The 21,677-nt window shown below is 54.9% G+C and overlaps 1 protein-coding gene across 7 annotated transcripts in view; it reads right to left on the reverse strand.

Annotated features, from left to right (window-relative positions):
• GNB3 (G protein subunit beta 3) overlaps nt 1–21,421 on the reverse strand; it is a 58,159-nt gene extending 36,738 nt beyond the window's left edge. The window contains exons 1-2 of one of the 7 annotated variants that reach the window (XM_075612633.1): nt 9,775–9,841; nt 9,129–9,682 (exon numbers count right to left, since the gene is read on the reverse strand). Coding sequence is in view for 2 of the 7 variants with exons in the window: in XM_075612628.1 (XP_075468743.1) it covers nt 21,387–21,400 (14 nt within the window). In the remaining 5 variants the exon portion in view is untranslated. The other 6 variants (XM_075612630.1, XM_075612628.1, XM_075612635.1 and 3 more) reach the window with 6 other exon arrangements.
• Nucleotides 21,422–21,677: the final 256 nt, after the last annotated feature.

Below are 21,677 nucleotides of genomic sequence, written 5' to 3' on the forward strand. Positions count from 1 at the left end.
TTATACCCCTTCCTATACACCCCAACACCCTGCTCCCCTCCTTACTGCCTGTTATACCCCTTCCTATACACCCCAACATCCTGCTCCCCACCTCACTGCAATGTTATACCCCTTCCCATACACCCCAACATCCTGCTCCCCTCCTTACTGCCTGTTATACCCCTCCCTATACACCCCAACATCCTGCTCCCCTCCTCACTGCCCTGTTATACCCCTTCCTATACACCCCAACACCCTGCTCCCCTCCTCACTGCTATGTTATACCCCTTCCTATACACCCCAACATCCTGCTCCCCACCTCACTGCTATGTTATACCCCTTCCTATGCACCCCAACACCCTGCTCCCCTCCTCACTGCCTTGTTATACCCCTTCCTATACACCCCAACACCCTGCTCCCCTCCTTACTGCCCTGTTATACCCCTTCCTATACACCCCAACATCCTGCTCCCCTCCTCACTGCCCTGTTATACCCCTTCCTATACACCCCAACATCCTGCTCCCCTCCTCACTGCCCTGTTATACCCCTTCCTATACACCCCAACATCCTGCTCCCCTCCTCACTGCCCTGTTATACCCCTTCCTATACACCCCAACACCCTGCTCCCCTCCTTACTGCCTGTTATACCCCTTCCTATACACCCCAACATCCTGCTCCCCACCTCACTGCCCTGTTATACCCCTTCCTATACACCCAACACCCTGCTCCCCTCCTTACTGCCTGTTATACCCCTCCCTATACACCCAACACCCTGCTCCCCTCCTTACTGCCTGTTATACCCCTCCCTATACACCCAACACCCTGCTCCCCTCCTCACTGCCCTGTTATACCCCTCCCTATACACCCAACACCCTGCTCCCCTCCTTACTGCCTGTTATACCCCTCCCTATACACCCAACACCCTGCTCCCCTCCTTACTGCCTGTTATACCCCTTCCTATACACGCCAACATCCTGCTCCCCTCCTTACTGCCCTGTTATACCCCTTCCTATACACACCAACACCCTGCTCCCCTCCTTACTGCCCTGTTATACCCCTCCCTATACACCCAACACCCTGCTCCCCTCCTCACTGCCCTGTTATACCCCTTCCTATACACCCAACATCCTGCTCCCCTCCTCACTGCCTTGTTATACCCCTTCCTATACACCCCAACACCCTGCTCCCCTCCTCACTGCTATGTTATACCCCTTCCTATACACCCCAACATCCTGCTCCCCTCCTCACTGCCCTGTTATACCCCTTCCTATACACCCAACACCCTGCTCCCCTCCTCACTGCCCTGTTATACCCCTTCCTATACACCCCAACATCCTGCTCCCCTCCTCACTGCCCTGTTATACCCCTTCCTATACACCCCAACATCCTGCTCCCCTCCTCACTGCCCTGTTATACCCCTTCCTATACACCCCAACATCCTGCTCCCCTCCTCACTGCTATGTTATACCCCTTCCTATACACCCCAACACCCTGCTCCCCTCCTTACTGCCTGTTATACCCCTTCCTATACACCCCAACATCCTGCTCCCCACCTCACTGCTATGTTATACCCCTTCCTATACACCCCAACATCCTGCTCCCCTCCTTACTGCCTGTTATACCCCTCCCTATACACCCCAACATCCTGCTCCCCTCCTCACTGCCCTGTTATACCCCTTCCTATACACCCCAACACCCTGCTCCCCACCTCACTGCCCTGTTATACCCCTTCCTATACACGCCAACACCCTGCTCCCCTCCTCACTGCCTTGTTATACACCCCAACACCCTGCTCCCCTCCTTACTGCCCTGTTATACCCCTCCCTATACACCCAACACCCTGCTCCCCTCCTCACTGCCCTGTTATACCCCTTCCTATACACCCAACACCCTGCTCCCCTCCTCACTGCCCTGTTATACCCCTTCCTATACACCCCAACACCCTGCTCCCCTCCTCACTGCCCTGTTATACCCCTTCCTATACACCCCAACATCCTGCTCCCCTCCTCACTGCTATGTTATACCCCTTCCTATACACCCCAACACCCTGCTCCCCTCCTTACTGCCTGTTATACCCCTTCCTATACACCCCAACATCCTGCTCCCCTCCTCACTGCCCTGTTATACCCCTTCCTATACACCCAACACCCTGCTCCCCTCCTCACTGCTATGTTATACCCCTTCCTATACACCCCAACATCCTGCTCCCCTCCTCACTGCCCTGTTATACCCCTTCCTATACACACCAACACCCTGCTCCCCTCCTCACTGCCCTGTTATACCCCTTCCTATACACCCAACACCCTGCTCCCCTCCTCACTGCTATGTTATACCCCTTCCTATACACCCAACCCCCTGCTCCCCTCCTTACTGCCTGTTATACCCCTTCCTATACACCCCAACATCCTGCTCCCCTCCTCACTGCCCTGTTATACCCCTTCCTATACACCCAACACCCTGCTCCCCTCCTCACTGCCCTGTTATACCCCTTCCTATACACCTCAACACCCTGCTCCCCTCCTTACTGCCCTGTTATACCCCTTCCTATACACCCCAACACCCTGCTCCCCTCCTTACTGCCTTGTTATACCCCTTCCTATACACCCCAACAACCTGCTCCCCTCCTCACTGCCTGTTATACCCCTTCCTATACACCCCAACATCCTGCTCCCCTCCTCACTGCCCTGTTATACCCCTTCCTATACACCCCAACATCCTGCTCCCCACCTCACTGCAATGTTATACCCCTTCCCATACACCCCAACATCCTGCTCCCCTCCTTACTGCCTGTTATACCCCTTCCTATACACCCAACACCCTGCTCCCCTCCTCACTGCTATGTTATACCCCTTCCTATACACCCCAACACCCTGCTCCCCTCCTCACTGCCCTGTTATAACCATTCCCATACACCCCAACATCCTGCTCCCCACCTCACTGCAATGTTATACCCCTTCCCATACACCCCAACATCCTGCTCCCCTCCTTACTGCCTGTTATACCCCTCCCTATACACCCCAACATCCTGCTCCCCTCCTCACTGCCCTGTTATACCCCTTCCTATACACCCCAACATCCTGCTCCCCTCCTCACTGCCCTGTTATACCCCTTCCTATACACCCCAACACCCTGCTCCCCTCCTCACTGCCTTGTTATACCCCTTCCTATACACCCCAACACCCTGCTCCCCTCCTCACTGCCTTGTTATACCCCTTCCTATACACCCCAACACCCTGCTCCCCTCCTCACTGCCCTGTTATACCCCTTCCCATACACCCCAACATCCTGCTCCCCTCCTCACTGCCCTGTTATAACCCTTCCTATACACCCCAACACCCTGCTCCCCTCCTCACTGCCCTGTTATACCCCTCCCTATACACCCCAACACCCTGCTCCCCTCCTCACTGCCTTGTTATACCCCTTCCTATACACCCCAACACCCTGCTCCCCTCCTTACTGCCCTGTTATACCCCTCCCTATACACCCAACACCCTGCTCCCCTCCTCACTGCCCTGTTATACCCCTTCCTATACACCCCAACATCCTGCTCCCCTCCTCACTGCCTTGTTATACCCCTCCCTATACACCCAACACCCTGCTCCCCTCCTCACTGCCCTGTTATACCCCTTCCTATACACCCAACACCCTGCTCCCCTCCTCACTGCCCTGTTATACCCCTTCCTATACACCCCAACACCCTGCTCCCCTCCTTACTGCCTGTTATACCCCTTCCTATACACCCCAACATCCTGCTCCCCACCTCACTGCAATGTTATACCCCTTCCCATACACCCCAACATCCTGCTCCCCTCCTTACTGCCTGTTATACCCCTCCCTATACACCCCAACATCCTGCTCCCCTCCTCACTGCCCTGTTATACCCCTTCCTATACACCCCAACACCCTGCTCCCCTCCTCACTGCTATGTTATACCCCTTCCTATACACCCCAACATCCTGCTCCCCACCTCACTGCTATGTTATACCCCTTCCTATGCACCCCAACACCCTGCTCCCCTCCTCACTGCCTTGTTATACCCCTTCCTATACACCCCAACACCCTGCTCCCCTCCTTACTGCCCTGTTATACCCCTTCCTATACACCCCAACATCCTGCTCCCCTCCTCACTGCCCTGTTATACCCCTTCCTATACACCCCAACATCCTGCTCCCCTCCTCACTGCCCTGTTATACCCCTTCCTATACACCCCAACATCCTGCTCCCCTCCTCACTGCCCTGTTATACCCCTTCCTATACACCCCAACACCCTGCTCCCCTCCTTACTGCCTGTTATACCCCTTCCTATACACCCCAACATCCTGCTCCCCACCTCACTGCCCTGTTATACCCCTTCCTATACACCCAACACCCTGCTCCCCTCCTTACTGCCTGTTATACCCCTCCCTATACACCCAACACCCTGCTCCCCTCCTTACTGCCTGTTATACCCCTCCCTATACACCCAACACCCTGCTCCCCTCCTCACTGCCCTGTTATACCCCTCCCTATACACCCAACACCCTGCTCCCCTCCTTACTGCCTGTTATACCCCTCCCTATACACCCAACACCCTGCTCCCCTCCTTACTGCCTGTTATACCCCTTCCTATACACGCCAACATCCTGCTCCCCTCCTTACTGCCCTGTTATACCCCTTCCTATACACACCAACACCCTGCTCCCCTCCTTACTGCCCTGTTATACCCCTCCCTATACACCCAACACCCTGCTCCCCTCCTCACTGCCCTGTTATACCCCTTCCTATACACCCAACATCCTGCTCCCCTCCTCACTGCCTTGTTATACCCCTTCCTATACACCCCAACACCCTGCTCCCCTCCTCACTGCTATGTTATACCCCTTCCTATACACCCCAACATCCTGCTCCCCTCCTCACTGCCCTGTTATACCCCTTCCTATACACCCAACACCCTGCTCCCCTCCTCACTGCCCTGTTATACCCCTTCCTATACACCCCAACATCCTGCTCCCCTCCTCACTGCCCTGTTATACCCCTTCCTATACACCCCAACATCCTGCTCCCCTCCTCACTGCCCTGTTATACCCCTTCCTATACACCCCAACATCCTGCTCCCCTCCTCACTGCTATGTTATACCCCTTCCTATACACCCCAACACCCTGCTCCCCTCCTTACTGCCTGTTATACCCCTTCCTATACACCCCAACATCCTGCTCCCCACCTCACTGCTATGTTATACCCCTTCCTATACACCCCAACATCCTGCTCCCCTCCTTACTGCCTGTTATACCCCTCCCTATACACCCCAACATCCTGCTCCCCTCCTCACTGCTGTTATACCCCTACCTATACACCCCAACACCCTGCTCCCCTCCTTACTGCCTGTTATACCCCTTCCTATACACCCCAACACCCTGCTCCCCTCCTCACTGCCCTGTTATACCCCTTCCCATACACCCCAACACCCTGCTCCCCTCCTCACTGCCTGTTATACCCCTTCCTATACACCCCAACATCCTGCTCCCCTCCTCACTGCCCTGTTATACCCCTTCCTATACACCCCAACATCCTGCTCCCCTCCTCACTGCCCTGTTATACCCCTTCCTATACACCCCAACATCCTGCTCCCCTCCTCACTGCTATGTTATACCCCTTCCTATACACCCCAACACCCTGCTCCCCTCCTTACTGCCTGTTATACCCCTTCCTATACACCCCAACATCCTGCTCCCCACCTCACTGCTATGTTATACCCCTTCCTATACACCCCAACATCCTGCTCCCCTCCTTACTGCCTGTTATACCCCTCCCTATACACCCCAACATCCTGCTCCCCTCCTCACTGCTGTTATACCCCTACCTATACACCCCAACACCCTGCTCCCCTCCTTACTGCCTGTTATACCCCTTCCTATACACCCAACACCCTGCTCCCCTCCTCACTGCCCTGTTATACCCCTTCCCATACACCCCAACACCCTGCTCCCCTCCTCACTGCCTGTTATACCCCTTCCCATACACCCCAACATCCTGCTCCCCTCCTCACTGCCCTGTTATACCCCTCCCTATACACCCCAACATCCTGCTCCCCACCTCACTGCTATGTTATACCCCTTCCTATACACCCCAACATCCTGCTCCCCTCCTTACTGCCTGTTATACCCCTCCCTATACACCCCAACATCCTGCTCCCCTCCTCACTGCTGTTATACCCCTACCTATACACCCAACATCCTGCTCCCCTCCTCACTGCCCTGTTATACCCCTCCCTATACACCCCAACATCCTGCTCCCCTCCTCACTGCCCTGTTATACCCCTTCCTATACACCCAACATCCTGCTCCCCTCCTCACTGCCCTGTTATACCCCTTCCTATACACCCCAACACCCTGCTCCCCTCCTCACTGCTATGTTATACCCCTTCCTATACACCCCAACACCCTGCTCCCCTCCTCACTGCTTTGTTATACACCCCAACATCCTGCTCCCCACCTCACTGCTATGTTATACCCCTTCACCCCAACACCCTGCTCCCCTCCTTACTGCCTGTTATACCCCTCCCTATACACCCAACACCCTGCTCCCCTCCTCACTGCCCTGTTATACCCCTTCCTATACACCCCAACATCCTGCTCCCCTCCTCACTGCCCTGTTATACCCCTTCCTATACACCCCAACACCCTGCTCCCCTCCTTACTGCCTGTTATACCCCTTCCTATACACCCCAACATCCTGCTCCCCACCTCACTGCTATGTTATACCCCTTCCTATACACCCCAACATCCTGCTCCCCTCCTTACTGCCTGTTATACCCCTCCCTATACACCCCAACATCCTGCTCCCCTCCTCACTGCTGTTATACCCCTACCTATACACCCCAACATCCTGCTCCCCTCCTCACTCCCTTGTTATACCCCTCCCTATACATCCCAACACCCTGCAGCCCACCTCACTGCTATGTTATACCCCTTCCTTTACACCCCAACATCCTGCTCCCCTCCTCATTGCTATATTATGCCCCTTCCTATACACCCCAACACCCTGCAGCCCACCTCACTGCCCTGTTATACCCCTTCCTATACACCCCAACACCCTGCTCCCCTCCTCACTGCTATGTTATACCCCTCTCTATACACCCCAACACCCTGCTCCCCTCCTCACTCCCTTGTTATACCCCTCTCTATACACCCCAACACCCTGCAGCCCACCTCACTGCCCTGTTATACCCTTCCCTATACAGTCAAACATACAGCTGTTCTCTTCACTGCCTTGTTATACACTCATTTTGCCCCCCAACATCCTGCTACCCTCCTCACTGCCTGGTTATACCTCTCCCTATACACCCCAACATCCTGCTCCCCTCCTCACTGCCTGGTTATACCTCTCCCTATACACCCCAACATCCTGCTCCCCTCCTCACTGCTATGTTATACCTCTCCCTATACACCCCAACATCCTGCTCCCCTCCTCACTGCCTTGTTATACCCCTTCCTATACACCCCAACACCCTGCTCCCCTCCTCACTGCCCTGTTATACCCCTTCCTATACACCCCAACACCCTGCTCCCCTCCTCACTACCTTGTTATACCCCTTCGTATAAACCCCAATATCCTGCTGCCCTCCTCATCGCCTTGTTATACCCCTCGGTATACACGCCAACACCCTGCTCTCCTCCTCACTGCCTTGTTATACCCCTAGTATACACTCCAATATCCTGCTGCCCCCTCACTGCCATGTTATACCCCTCCTGATGCAACCAAACATTCTGCTGCCCCCTCACTGTCTTATTATTATATGCTACATGTCAGAAGTTCCACTTCTTTGCCCCCCATGGAAGTCAGACTCACTGCCCACCTGCAGTCACCAGGATAAATGTCCTACACCCCCCCTCCCCCCACGCCTCTAACTTGGAGTAGTGTTACTGCCCTGGCCCGGTTCCCATCTGCCCCTCACAGAGACCCAGGTTTGGTGGCCCCAGGTGGGCAGTAAAACAAGTGGCCCTAAGTTTTCTGATGAGGGGGACTGGCTCCCGGTTTGCTGCAGGAGGATGAGGGGAAGGGGGGGATGTAAGGTACTCTGGAGGTGGGACAGAGAGATAAGAGGGAAGCGGTGACAGGGATGGGCTGGAGAGGAGATATAGGCACAGGGGAGAGGGCTGAGAAGGGGCACACAAAACACACTACTCTATACAGACACTGCTTATATACACACACAGGTTACACACACACACTGTGCTCATATACACACAGGTTACACACACACACTGTGCTCATATACACACAGGTTACACACACACACTGTGCTCATATACACACAGGTTACACACACACACTGTGCTCATATACACACAGGTTACACACATACACTGTGCTCATATACACACAGGTTACACACACTGCTCATATACACACACACTGTGCTCATATACACACAGGTTACACACACTGCTCATATACACACACTGTGCTCATATACACACAGGTTACACACACACTGTGCTCATATACACACAGGTTACACACACTGCTCATATACACACACACTGTGCTCATATACACACAGGTTACACACACTGCTCATATACACACACACTGTGCTCATATACACACAGGTTACACACACTGCTCATATACACACACTGTGCTCATATACACACAGGTTACACACACACTGTGCTCATATACACACAGGTTACACACACTGCTCATATACACACACACTGTGCTCATATACACACAGGTTACACACACTGCTCATATACACACTCTGTGCTCATATACACACAGGTTACACACACTGTGCTCATATACACACAGGTTACACACACACTGAGCTCATGTACACACAGGTTACACACACTGTGCTCATATACACACACAGGTTACACACACACAGTGCTCATAGACACACAGGTTACACACACACTGTGCTCATATACACACAGGTTACACACACTGCTCATATACACACACAGGTTACACACACAGTGCTTATACAGTATACAAACACAGGTTACACACACAGTGCTCACATACACACAGGTTACCACACACAGTGATCATATACACACACAGATCAGATCCCCCCTCCCCCTTTCTGTCCCGAGAATGACATATTGAGACTGAAATAAAGGAGAAATGGTAGAGAATTTGAGAAAAGTTTCCTTACCGTCTCTGTTACTCTCTCCTCCCGTCTCCCTGCTGCCTTCTCCTCCTGTTACTCTGTTACTCTCTCCTCCCGTCTCCCTGCTGCCTTCTCCTCCTGTCACTCTGTTACTCTCTCCTCCCGTCTCCCTGCTGCCTTCTCCTCCTGTTACTCTGTTACTCTCTCCTCCCGTCTCCCTGCTGCCTTCTCCTCCTGTTACTCTGTTACTCTCTCCTCCCGTCTCCCTGCTGCCTTCTCCTCCTGTTACTCTGTTACTCTCTCCTCCCGTCTCCCTGCTGCCTTCTCCTCCTGTTACTCTGTTACTATCTCCTCCTGCCTCTCCGCTGGCTTCTGCCCGTTCCTCTCTCCTCCTCTCACCTCTGCTACTCTCTGTTCCTATCTCTGTTCCTATCTCCCCAATTGTCTTTCTTTATTTTCTCTGCCTTGTTCACTTTTCCTATCTGTTACTCTCTTCCACGCTCTGTTCTGTACCTGTCTCTATAATTACTCTATTGTTCTATCCTGTTCTTGTATTTCTCTCTATCCTGTGTGTGTACCTGTCTGTCCTGTGCCTGTACCTGTCTGTCCTGTGCCTGCACCTCCCTGTCCTGTGCCTGCACCTCCCTGTCTGTCCTGTGCCTGCACCTCTCTGTCTGTCCTGTGCCTGCACCTCCCTGTCTGTCCTGTGCCTGCACCTCTCTGTCTGCCCTGTGCCTGCACCTCTCTCTTCTCTCTCTATTTCCCTCTTTCTGTTGCCAGAGAGGTAAAGGGAGAGACGTCAGAGAGAGGTATGTGACAGCTCTGGGAGAGGGGGAGAGACAGAGGGAGGGGTGGGGGGGATGAGAATAAAAGCCGATTTGGAGTTAAATGCTTAAATGCAAAGCAGTTTGCAAATGGGAGAAGAAAGGCCAGGAAACCAGAGGAGGGGGATCAGGTTAGGCAGATTCGGGAGGGAGAGAGGAGTGTGTGTGTGGGGGTTATAATATGTCACCTGCAGATAGTGACACACCTTCCTATATACAACCTGTGTATAACAATGCCACTGACTTTGAAGCAGGGGAGTCTGGTTTAAACCCGGTGTCAGCTCCCTGTGACCTGAGAATCACTTTGTCTCCCTGTGCCTCAGCCACGAAACATAGATTGTAAGCTTCATGGGGCAGGGGCTGTGTCTATACATTTCTATGCACAGCGCTGCATACAACTCACTATATTGTAACTATGAAGTGCTCTGAGTTCTATTCAGAGAAAAGCACTAGAGGAAATACAGTTTTATTCATACATTGATATATATATATATATATATTATATATATATATATATATATATATATATATATATATATATATATATACATACATACATACACACACACACACACACACACACACACACATACATACACACATGTGCTTAGCAGAATTACATCAACTCCAAGCAAAATAAACTGGATCATGAACAAGCCAAGGCATTGGTCCAAAGGAGGACCTACAACATGAGGAGCATATGGAGGGACCACAAGGCATAGGAGATCCAGCATCTCACTGACATCTATGCTATGTGCATTTTATTCAGTGCCACTAAAGCCATCTGTGGTCTGAGCAACTATGGGTGGAGGAGATCTGATCAAGGAGAGATAGGCCATCAACGCTCATTGGAAGGAGCATTCCGAAGACCTTCTCAACCGAGACTCTGATGTTGATGACAGTGTTCTCAATTCCATCCCTCAACACCCAGCCAGAGATGAGCTTGGAATCCCCCTTGACAAGGGGAGGAAAGCCACAAGGCAGTGGAAGAACAACAAGACTTGTGGAGCCGAGGAATCCCTGTTGAAATATTTAAGAAGGCGGAGAGGAGTTTGCATCACAGCTCGCATACCCTTATCTCGAAGACTTTGAATGTTGAGGAAACCCCAGGTGACCTCAGGGGTGCCATGATTGTGCCAATCATCAGGAAAGGAGACTGTGAAACCTCAGGAAAGATCATTGTGAAACTCCTACTGAACGGTTTCCTTCCACTAAATGAATAGATCTTCCCGGAATTTTTGTGGGTTTAGGCCCCACTTATATGATCTTCACTGCTCACCAGCTGCAGGAAAAATGTCAGGATCAACATAAACATCTCTACATGGCCTTCTTTGACCTCATGAGCACCTTCAACTCTGTCAACCAAGATACGCTATGAAAGCTCCTTTTGAAGTACGGGTACCCAACAAAATACATCACCATTCTTTGCTTGCTCCTTGACGATATGTGAGCAGTGATTCTCAGTAATGTACCCATCACAGACCTCTTTGAGCTAAAGACAGAAGTGAAGCAAGGCTGTGTCATTGTCCCAACATAATATTCCTTAATGTGATGCTACAGTACATCTGACCACTGAAAAGCTTCCAGTGAAGCTAAACTAATGAATGGATGGTAAGCTGTTTAATCTCAGCAAACGCTGTTCCAGAACCAAGGCCATCCAGACCTCAAGTCATTGAGCTGCAGTACACTGACAATACTATTAGTTTTTGCCCACTTGGGAGGGGACATGCAGGCAATTGTCTATGTCTTTACCAAGGCATATGAGAAAATGGGACTAGTGCTTAACAGAGAAGATTAACGTCCTCCATCAACAAGTTCTCAATGAGCTGTCCCCGGCTCCGGGAAATTCAGATTTATGGTGAGACGCTGGAGAAGGCTGAATATTTCACGGATCTCGGAAGCCATCTCTCATAGAAGGCCGACATTGCCAAAGAAAACCAACACCAAGTACAATGTGCAAGTGCAGATTTCAGTCGCCTGAGGATACGGGTGTTAGAAGATCATGAAATCAGATCCAGAACCACGTTCGTGGCTTATTAAGCAGTTATGATCTCCGCCCTACTACACAGAGCTGAGACATGGACAATGTACAGGAGACACCTCAAGAAGCTGTCTTCAATGCTGCCCCCCAGAAGGTCCCTCTACTGAAGTCGAAAGACAAACGCACCCACATTAGCGTTCTCTCACAAGCAAACACCGTGAGCAGCCGGCATCAACTTCGCTGGGCCAGCCGCTGTTATCCGCACGCCGGACTCCAAAAGTTTTATTCTCGCAGCTCAGTCATGGCGTACACTAAGGAGGAGGGCAGAGAAAAGGATACCCTCACAGCTAACATGAAGGCATTCAACATGGACATCGACTTTTTGGAAACTATTACCCAGGCCGCCCCACACGAAGAAAAAGTCTGCTGCAAGGATCTCAGCATTTCGTGACCCTACGACAACCGGAGGTGGAGAAACGGACGCTGCAGAAAGTGCGTGTCGCAGATCGGATCGACATGGCCAGAGCAGGGACAGTCTGGGGATCCCGAATTGGCCTGGTTAGCCATCTTCGAACCCACAGATAAGACAATCATGGAAACTATTAATAGCGAGAGATTGCCAAAGAAATATATACACATATATACACACGTACATACTGTGTGTGTGTATATGTATATGTGTGTGTGTGTGTGTGTGTGTGTGTGTGTGTGTGTGTGTGTGTGTGTGTGTGTGTGTGTGTGTGTATATATATATATATACATGCTCCCAATTAATGTGTTTTCTTTGCAGATATTCGTCTGAGGAGTTCATTATGATTAGTATGACAATCACGTTTCTGATAAAGGAGGTTCTAATTAATGAGAGGTTCTGATTCATTACAGGTTCTGATTAGGGAGGTTCTGATAAATAGAACAGCTCAGTGTTTCCCTGCTTTCTGATTTCAGCTTTTGTTAAATCCTCTTGAGCTGCATCTGCTGAACCTGCTGTTATCTCACAAAGCAGATAATACCCCGTAACCCCTCGAGACTGCCCCGTCATAACCTCCCTCCTGTGACTGCCCCCCCTCCCCCTCTTGTGACTGCCCTGTCCTAACACCCCCCCCCATATCATCATTGAGGCTGAATTACCTCCCAAATCTCAAAACTATCTCCCGTCTCCCCCCACACCCGCCTCTCAATTACCCCTTAACCTTATAAACACAGACAACTGCCCCTGGTACTGTGTTTAGTGTGTAATATGCATATGACCGTGTGTGCTATGCATGTTTGCATATTGTAATATGTGTATGCCATGCGTGTTACAGTATGTGTGTGATGTGTGTAGGTCTGTGTGTTATACATGTGTGATGTGTGTATGTCTGAGTGTGCTATACAGGCGTGATTTGTGTATGTCTCAGTGTTATACATCTGATGTGTATATGCCTGTATGTGTTACACAGGTGTGATGCGTGTTTGTCTGGATGTGTTACGTGTGTTGTGTTTGTCAGTGTGTGATGCGTGTATGCCTGCATGTGCTATACATGTATGTCTGCGTGTTTATACATGTGTGTGTCTGTGTACTGTATGTGTGTGATGTATGGACGTCTTTGTGGTTCGTGTGTGTTTTATATCTGCGTGCTATATGTGTGTGAGTGTTTTGTACGTGTGTGGTGTATGTGTGTCCGTGTTATACATGTGTGATGTATGTGTGTCTGTGATGTATGTGTATTATGTTGGGTGGGGGGGCTGGATAAGAGCAGCAAACGCCACAAGATTATACTAAAGAGATTAAAAGAGAGCAGCAGAGAGAGAGGTGGAGAGGGACACACAGAAGGGGTGAGGTGAGACAGTCAGAGAGAAGTGAGACAGTCAGGGAGGGGACAGGGAGAGCACCCAGGTAATTTGGTTACACAAACACAAGAAATTTTATTAGCAAATAAGTTGGGAGAAAGCGTTTAACCCTCTCACAGACTGCCAGCACTCAAACCCTCTCTCTCACAGCGCTCTCACAGACTGCCAGCACTCAAACCCTCTCTCACAGCGCTCTCACAGACTGCCAGCACTCAAACCCTCTCTCTCACAGCGCTCTCACAGACTGCCAGCACTCAAACACTCTCTCTCACAGCGCTCTCACAGACTGCCAGCACTCAAACACTCTCTCACAGCGCTCTCACAGACTGCCAGCACTCAAACACGCTCTCTCACAGCGCTCTCACAGACTGCCAGCACTCAAACACTCTCTCACACAGCCAGCACTCAAACACTCTCTCACACTGCGCTCTCACAGACTGCCAGCACTCAGTCACTCTCTCACAGCACTCTCACAGACTGCCAGCACTCAAACACTCTCTCACACAGCGCTCTCACAGACTGCCAGCACTCAAACACTCTCTCTCACAGCGCTCTCACAGACTGCCAGCACTCACTCTCTCTCACAGTGCTCTCACAGACTACCAGCACTGTCCCACAGCGCTCTCACAGACTACCAGCACTGTCAGTCACTCTCATACAGCTCTCTCACAGACTACCAGCACTGTCAGTCACTCTCACACAGCTCTCTCACAGAGAACCAGCGATCCGTCACTCTCTAAACATCAGCACTCTCACAGACAACCAACACTCTTGTCACTCACACAGCACTCTCACAGACTACCAGCACTCTGTTACTGTCACACAGCGCTCTCACAGACTACCAGCACTGCCAGTCACTCTCTCACAGCACTCTCACAGACTACCAGCACTGTCACACAGCGCTCTCACAGACTACCAGCACTCAGTCACTCTCTTACAGCGCTCTCACAGACTACTAGCGCTCTGTTACTCTCACACACAGCGCTCTCACAGAATACTAGGGCTCTGTTACTCTCACACACAGCGCTCTCACAGACTACTAGCGCTCTGTTACTCTCACACACAGCGCTCTCACAGAATACTAGGGCTCTGTTACTCTCACACACAGCGCTCTCACAGACTACTAGCGCTCTGTTACTCTCACACACAGCGCTCTCACATGCCTGAGAGAATTGTGGAGGAATTATTCAGGATTCTGAGGGATGTTAGATGAGCGAATCCTGCCCCCTAAATGGGTGAGACTGCCCCCGCCATCCCCTCAGTGGGCAAGACTACCCCCACCATCCCCTCAGTGGGTGAGACTGCCCCCCCGCCATCCCCTCGGTGGGTGAGACTGCCCCCCCGCCATCCCCTCGGTGGGTGAGACTACCCCCCACCATCCCCTTGGTGGGTGAGACTGCCCCCCGCCATCCCCTCGGTGGGTGAGACTGCCCTTGCTTTCCCTCACGCTCTCTAAGACACTCTGATCCAGCACTAAGGCCGAGTCCATAGAAGGACAGGCCGTGCTGAGCCGTGCGGACGCTCCGCGCTGAGCCCCTGCATCCTCAATGAGGATGCCTTGAGAGGGGGCTCACGCGAGCGTCCGCAGGCGTGCTGAGGTGTTGGAGGGTTCAGCCGAGCGCCAAGCTGTTTTTCAGCGCGCTGTCGGCTGAAAACCTCCAATCACAGCACAGCAGCGTCAACGTCACGGCGTCGTGACGTCGGCGCCGTGACATTGACGTCAGTGCGTCGCGGGCGATTGGCCCAGCGACGTCACTGCCCCGCCTCCAACCACCTCCCCCCCGGCTCCCTTCGCGCACGCTGGCTCGCCTGCAAGTCCGTGCAATCGCGCTGACTGAAGCAGGCGAGCCTCAGCGTTAGCGCGCCTCCGCTCTCCCCACACCTCTATGGCCCGGGCCTAAGGCCTCGTTCAGGCTGCTGGCTTCGGAGGGAGGGTGCGCTTACGTGCTGGCGGCCATCGGAAACAATGTATTAAAGTGACTTGCGGTTGTCAGGGTGGCAGCTGCCCTGTCTCCGAAGCCCGGAGTTGACGCTGGCTGCAGTTTCAATAAACAGCCCAAGTTGTTTTTTGAACCTGCAGCAGCGTCAACTGGGACCTCGGCAGCCAATCAAATCATTCTTGAGAATGATTTCAAGACAGCAACACCGATCCCTAAGCTGCCGTCTGTAGCCCCGCCCCCTCCCCTCCTGAAAAAGTCTGCATGGAGCATGTGCATGCTCAGTATGGGCGACAAAACTACAACTCCCAGCATGCCTGGCAGCCCGTGTCTCTCTCTCTGGCACTCTGCGCCCCCGTGTCTCTCTCTCTGGCACTCTGTGCCCCCGTGTCTCTCTCTCTGGCACTCTGCGCCCCCGTGTCTCTCTCTGGCACTCTGTGCCCGTGTGTATCTCTCTCTGGCACTCTGTGCCCCCGTGTCTCTCTCTGGCACTCTGCGCCCTGTGTGTCTCTCTCTGGCACTCTGCGCCCCCGTGTCTCTCTCTGGCACTCTGTGCCCCCGTGTCTCTCTCTGGCACTCTGCGCCCCCGTGTCTCTCTGGCACTCTGTGCCCCGTGTCTCTCTCTGGCACTCTGTGCCTGTGTCTCTCTCTCTTGCACTCTGCGCCCCCGTGTCTCTCTCTGGCACTCTGTGCCTGTGTCTCTCTCTGGCACTCTGCGCCCCCGTGTCTCTCTCTGGCACTCTGCGCCCCGTGTCTCTCTCTGGCACTCTGTGCCTGTGTCTCTCTCTCTGGCACTCTGCGCCCCCGTGTGTCTCTCTCTGGCACTCTGCGCCCCCGTGTCTCTCTCTCTGGCACACTGCGCCCCCCGTGTCTCTCTCTGGCACTCTGCGCCCCCATGTCTCTCTCTGGCACTCTGCGCCCCCGTGTCGCTCTCTGGCACTCTGCGCCCCCATGTCGCTCTCTGGCACTCTGCGCCCCCATGTCTCTCTCTGGCACTCTGCGCCCCCGTGTCTCTCTCTGGCACTCTGCGCGCCGTGTGTCTCTCTCTCTGACACTCTGCGCCCCCGTGTCTCTCTCTGGCACTCTGCGCCCGTCTCTCTCTCTGGCACTCTGCTCCCCCGTGTCTCTCTCTGGCACTCTGTGCCCCCGTGTCTCTCTCTCAGGCACTCTGCTCCCCCGTGTCTCTCTCTGGCACTCTGTGCCCCCGTGTCTCTCTCTCTGGCACTCTGCGCCCCCGTGTCTCTCTCTCTGGCACTCTGCGCCCCCGTGTCTCTCTCTCTGGCACTCTGTGCCCCCGTGTCTCTCTCTCTGGCACTCTGCGCCCCCGTGTGTCTCTCTCTGGCACTCTGCGCCCCCGTGTCTCTCTCTGGCACTCTGCGCCCCGTCTCTCTCTGACACTCTGCGCCCCGTGTGTCTCTCTCTGGCACTCTGCGCCCCCGTGTGTCTCTCTGCGCCCCCGTCTCTCTCTCTGGCACTCTGTGCCCCCGTATCTCTCTCTCTGGCACTCTGCGCCCCCGTTTGTTTCTTTGGCACTCGGTGGGTGAGACTGCCCCCCGCCATCCCCTCGGTGGGTGAGACTGCCCCTAGTGGGTGAGACTGGCCTTGCTTTCCCTCACGCCCTCTAAGACACTCTGATCCAGCACTAAGGCCTCGTTCAGGCTGCTGGCTTCGGAGGGAGGGTGCGCTTACGTGCTGGCGGCCATCGGAAACAATGTATTAAAGTGACTTGCGGTTGTCAGGGTAGCAGCTGCCCTGTCTCCGAAGCCCGGAGTTGACGCTGGCTGCAGGTTCAATAAACAGCCCAAGTTGTTTTTTGAACCTGCCGCAGCGTCACTGGGACCTCGGCAGCCAATCAAATCATTCTTGAGAATGATTTCAAGACAGCAACACCGATCCCTAAGCTGCTGTCTGTAGCCCCGCCCCCTCCCCTCCTGAAAAAGTCTGCATGGAGCATGTGCATGCTCAGTATGGGCGACAAAACTACAACTCCCAGCATGCCTGGCAGCCCGTGTCTCTCTCTCTCTGTGCCCCCGTGTCTCTCTCTCTCTGGCACTCTGCGCCCCCGTGTCTCTCTCTGGCACTCTGCGCCCCCGTGTCTCTCTCTCTGGTACTCTGCGCCCCCGTGTCTCTCTCTCTGGCACTCTGTGCCCCCGTGTCTCTCTCTCTGGCACTCTGTGCCCCCGTGTCTCTCTCTGGCACTCTGCGCCCCCGTGTCTCTCTCTCTGGCACTCTGTGCCCCCGTGTCTTTCTCTCTGGCACTCTGCGCCCCCGTGTGTCTCTCTGGCACTCTGTGCCCCTGTGTCTTTCTCTCTGGCACTCTGCGCCCCCGTGTCTCTCTCTCTGGTACTCTGCGCCCCCGTGTCTCTCTCTCTGGCACTCTGTGCCCCCGTGTCTCTCTCTCTGGCACTCTGTGCCCCCGTGTCTCTCTCTGGCACTCTGCGCCCCCGTGTCTCTCTCTCTGGCACTCTGTGCCCCCGTGTCTTTCTCTCTGGCACTCTGCGCCCCCGTGTGTCTCTCTGGCACTCTGTGCCCCTGTGTCTTTCTCTCTGGCACTCTGCGCCCCCGTGTCTCTCTCTCTGGCACTCTGTGCCCCCGTGTCTCTCTCTGGCACTCTGCGCCCCCGTGTCTCTCTCTCTGGCACTCTGTGCCCCCGTGTCTCTCTCTCTGGCACTCTGTGCCCGTGTGTCCCTCTCTCTGGCACTCTGTGCCCGTGTGTCCCTCTCTCTGGCACCGTGCCCCGTGTCTCTCTCTGGCACACTGCGCCCTCTGTCTCTCTCTCTGGCACACTGCGCCCCAGTGTCTCTCTCTGGCACTCTGCGCCCCCGTGTCTCTCTCAGGCACTCTGCGCCCCCGTGTCTTTCTCTCGGGCACTCTGTGTCTGTGTGTCCCTCTCTCTGGCACTCTGTGCCCGCGTGTCTCTCTCTCTGGCACACTGCGCCCCGTGTCTCTCTCTCTGGCACACTGCGCCCCGTGTCTCTCTCTCTGGCACACTGCGCCCCCGTGTCTCTCTCAGGCACTCTGCGCCCTCGTGTCTCTCTCAGGCACTCTGCGCCCCCGTGTCTCTCTCTGGCACTCTGCGCCCCCGTGTCTCTCTCTGGCACTCTGCGCCCCCGTGTGTCTCTCTCTGGCACTCTGCGCCCCCGTGTGTCTCTCTCTGGCACTCTGCGCCCCTGTGTGTCTCTCTCTGGCACTCTGCGCGCCGTGTCTCTCTCTGACACTCTGCGCCCCCGTGTGTCTCTCTGCGCCCCCGTCTCTCTCTCTGGCACTCTTTGCCCCCGTGTGTCTCTCTCTGGCACTCTGCGCCCCCGTCTCTCTCTCTGGCAGTCTTTGCCCCCGTGTGTCTCTCTCTGGCACTCTGCGCCCCGTGTGTCTCTCTGCGCCCCCGTCTCTCTCTCTGGCACTCTGTGCCCCCGTATCTCTCTCTCTGGCACACTGCGCCCCCGTGTCTCTCTCTCTGGCACTCTGTGCCCCCGTGTCTCTCTCTCAGGCACTCTGCGCCCCCGTGTGTCTCTCTCTGGCACTCTGCGCCCCCGTGTCTCTCTCTGGCACTCTGCGCCCCGTGTCTCTCTCTGGCACTCTGCGCCCCGTCTCTCTCTGACACTCTGCGCCCCTGTGTGTCTCTCTCTGGCACTCTGCGCCCCCGTGTGTCTCTCTGCGCCCCCGTCTCTCTCTCTGACACTCTGCGCCCCCGTGTCTCTCTCTGGCACTCTGCGCCCCGTCTCTCTCTGACACTCTGCGCCCCCGTGTGTCTCTCTGCGCCCCGTCTCTCTCTCTGGCACTCTGTGCCCCCGTATCTCTCTCTCTGGCACTCTGCGCCCCCGTCTCTCTCTCTGGCACTCTGCGCCCCCGTGTCTCTCTCTGGCACTCTGTGCCCCCGTATCTCTCTCTCTGGCACTCTGTGCCCCCGTATCTCTCTCTCTGGCACTCTGCGCCCCCGTGTCTCTCTCTGGCACTCTGTGCCCCCGTATCTCTCTCTCTGGCACTCTGCGCCCCCGTCTCTCTCTCTGGCACTCTGTGCCCCCGTATCTCTCTCTCTGGCACTCTGCGCCCCCGTGTGTTTCTTTGGCACTCGGTGGGTGAGACTGCCCCCCGCCATCCCCTCGGTGGGTGAGACTGCCCCTAGTGGGTGAGACTGCCCTTGCTTTCCCTCACGCTCTCTAAGACACTCTGATCCAGCACTAAGGCCTCGTTCAGGCTGCTGGCTTCGGAGGGAGGGTGCGCTTACGTGCTGGCGGTTGTCAGGGTGGCAGCTGCCCTGTCTCCGAAGCCCGGAGTTGACGCTGGCTACAGTTTCAATAAACAGCCCAAGTCGTTTTTTGAACCTGCCGCAGCGTCACTGGGACCTCGGCAGCCAATCAAATCATTCTTGAGAATGATTTCAAGACAGCAACACCGATCCCTAAGCTGCTGTCTGTAGCCCCGCCCCCTCCCCTCCTGAAAAAGTCTGCATGGAGCATGTGCATGCTCAGTATGTGCCCCCGTGTCTCTCTCTCTGGCACTCTGTGCCCCCGTGTCTCTCTCTGGCACTCTGTGCCCCCGTGTCTCTCTCTCTGGCACTCTGTGCCCCCGTGTCTCTCTCTGGCACTCTGTGCCCCCGTGTCTCTCTCTGGCACTCTGTGCCCCCGTGTCTCTCTCAGGCACTCTGTGCCCCCGTGTCCCTCTCTCTGGCACACTGCGCCCTGTGTCTCTCTCTCTGGCACACTGCGCCCCAGTGTCTCTCTCTGGCACTCTGCGCCCCCGTGTCTCTCTCAGGCACTCTGCGCCCCCGTGTCTTTCTCTCGGGCACGCTGTGCCCGTGTGTCCCTCTCTCTGGCACTCTGTGCCCGCGTGTCTCTCTCTCTGGCACACTGCGCCCCGTGTCTCTCTCTCTGGCACACTGCGCCCCGTGTCTCTCTCTCTGGCACACTGCGCCCCCGTGTCTCTCTCAGGCACTCTGCGCCCTCGTGTCTCTCTCAGGCACTCTGCGCCCCCGTGTCTCTCTCTGGCACTCTGCGCCCCCGTGTCTCTCTCTGGCACTCTGCACCCCCGTGTGTCTCTCTCTGGCACTCTGCGCCCCCGTGTGTCTCTCTCTGGCACTCTGCGCGCCGTGTCTCTCTCTGACACTCTGCGCCCCCGTGTGTCTCTCTGCGCCCCCGTCTCTCTCTCTGGCACTCTTTGCCCCGTGTGTCTCTCTCTGGCACTCTGCGCCCCGTGTGTCTCTCTGCGCCCCCGTCTCTCTCTCTGGCACTCTGTGCCCCCGTATCTCTCTCTCTGGCACTCTGCGCCCCCGTCTCTCTCTCTGGCACTCTGTGCCCCCGTATCTCTCTCTCTGGCACTCTGCGCCCCCGTGTCTCTCTCTGGCACTCTGTGCCCCCGTATCTCTCTCTCTGGCACTCTGCGCCCCCGTCTCTCTCTCTGGCACTCTGTGCCCCCGTATCTCTCTCTCTGGCACTCTGCGCCCTCGTCTCTCTCTCTGGCACTCTGTGCCCCCGTATCTCTCTCTCTGGCACTCTGCGCCCCCGTCTCTCTCTCTGGCACTCTGTGCCCCCGTATCTCTCTCTCTGGCACTCTGCGCCCCCGTGTGTCTCTTTGGCACTCGGTGGGTGAGACTGCCCCCCGCCATCCCCTCGGTGGGTGAGACTGCCCCTAGTGGGTGAGACTGCCCTTGCTTTCCCTCACGCTCTCTAAGACACTCTGATCCAGCACTAAGGCCTCGTTCAGGCTGCTGGCTTCGGAGGGAGGGTGCGCTTACGTGCTGGCGGCCATCGGAAATAATGTATTAAAGTGACTTGCGGTTGTCAGGGTGGCAGCTGCCCTGTCTCCGAAGCCCGGAGTTGACGCTGGCTGCAGTTTCAATAAACAGCCCAAGTTGTTTTTTGAACCTGCAGCAGCGTCACTGGGACCTCGGCAGCCAATCAAATCATTCTTGAGAATGATTTCAAGACAGCAACACCGATCCCTAAGCTGCTGTCTGTAGCCCCGCCCCCTCCCCTCCTGAAAAAGTCTGCATGGAGCATGTGCATGCTCAGTATGGGCGACAAAA

This window comes from Ascaphus truei, chromosome 8 (assembly GCF_040206685.1).
Source record: "Ascaphus truei isolate aAscTru1 chromosome 8, aAscTru1.hap1, whole genome shotgun sequence".
Classification (NCBI taxonomy): Eukaryota; Metazoa; Chordata; class Amphibia; order Anura; family Ascaphidae; genus Ascaphus; species Ascaphus truei.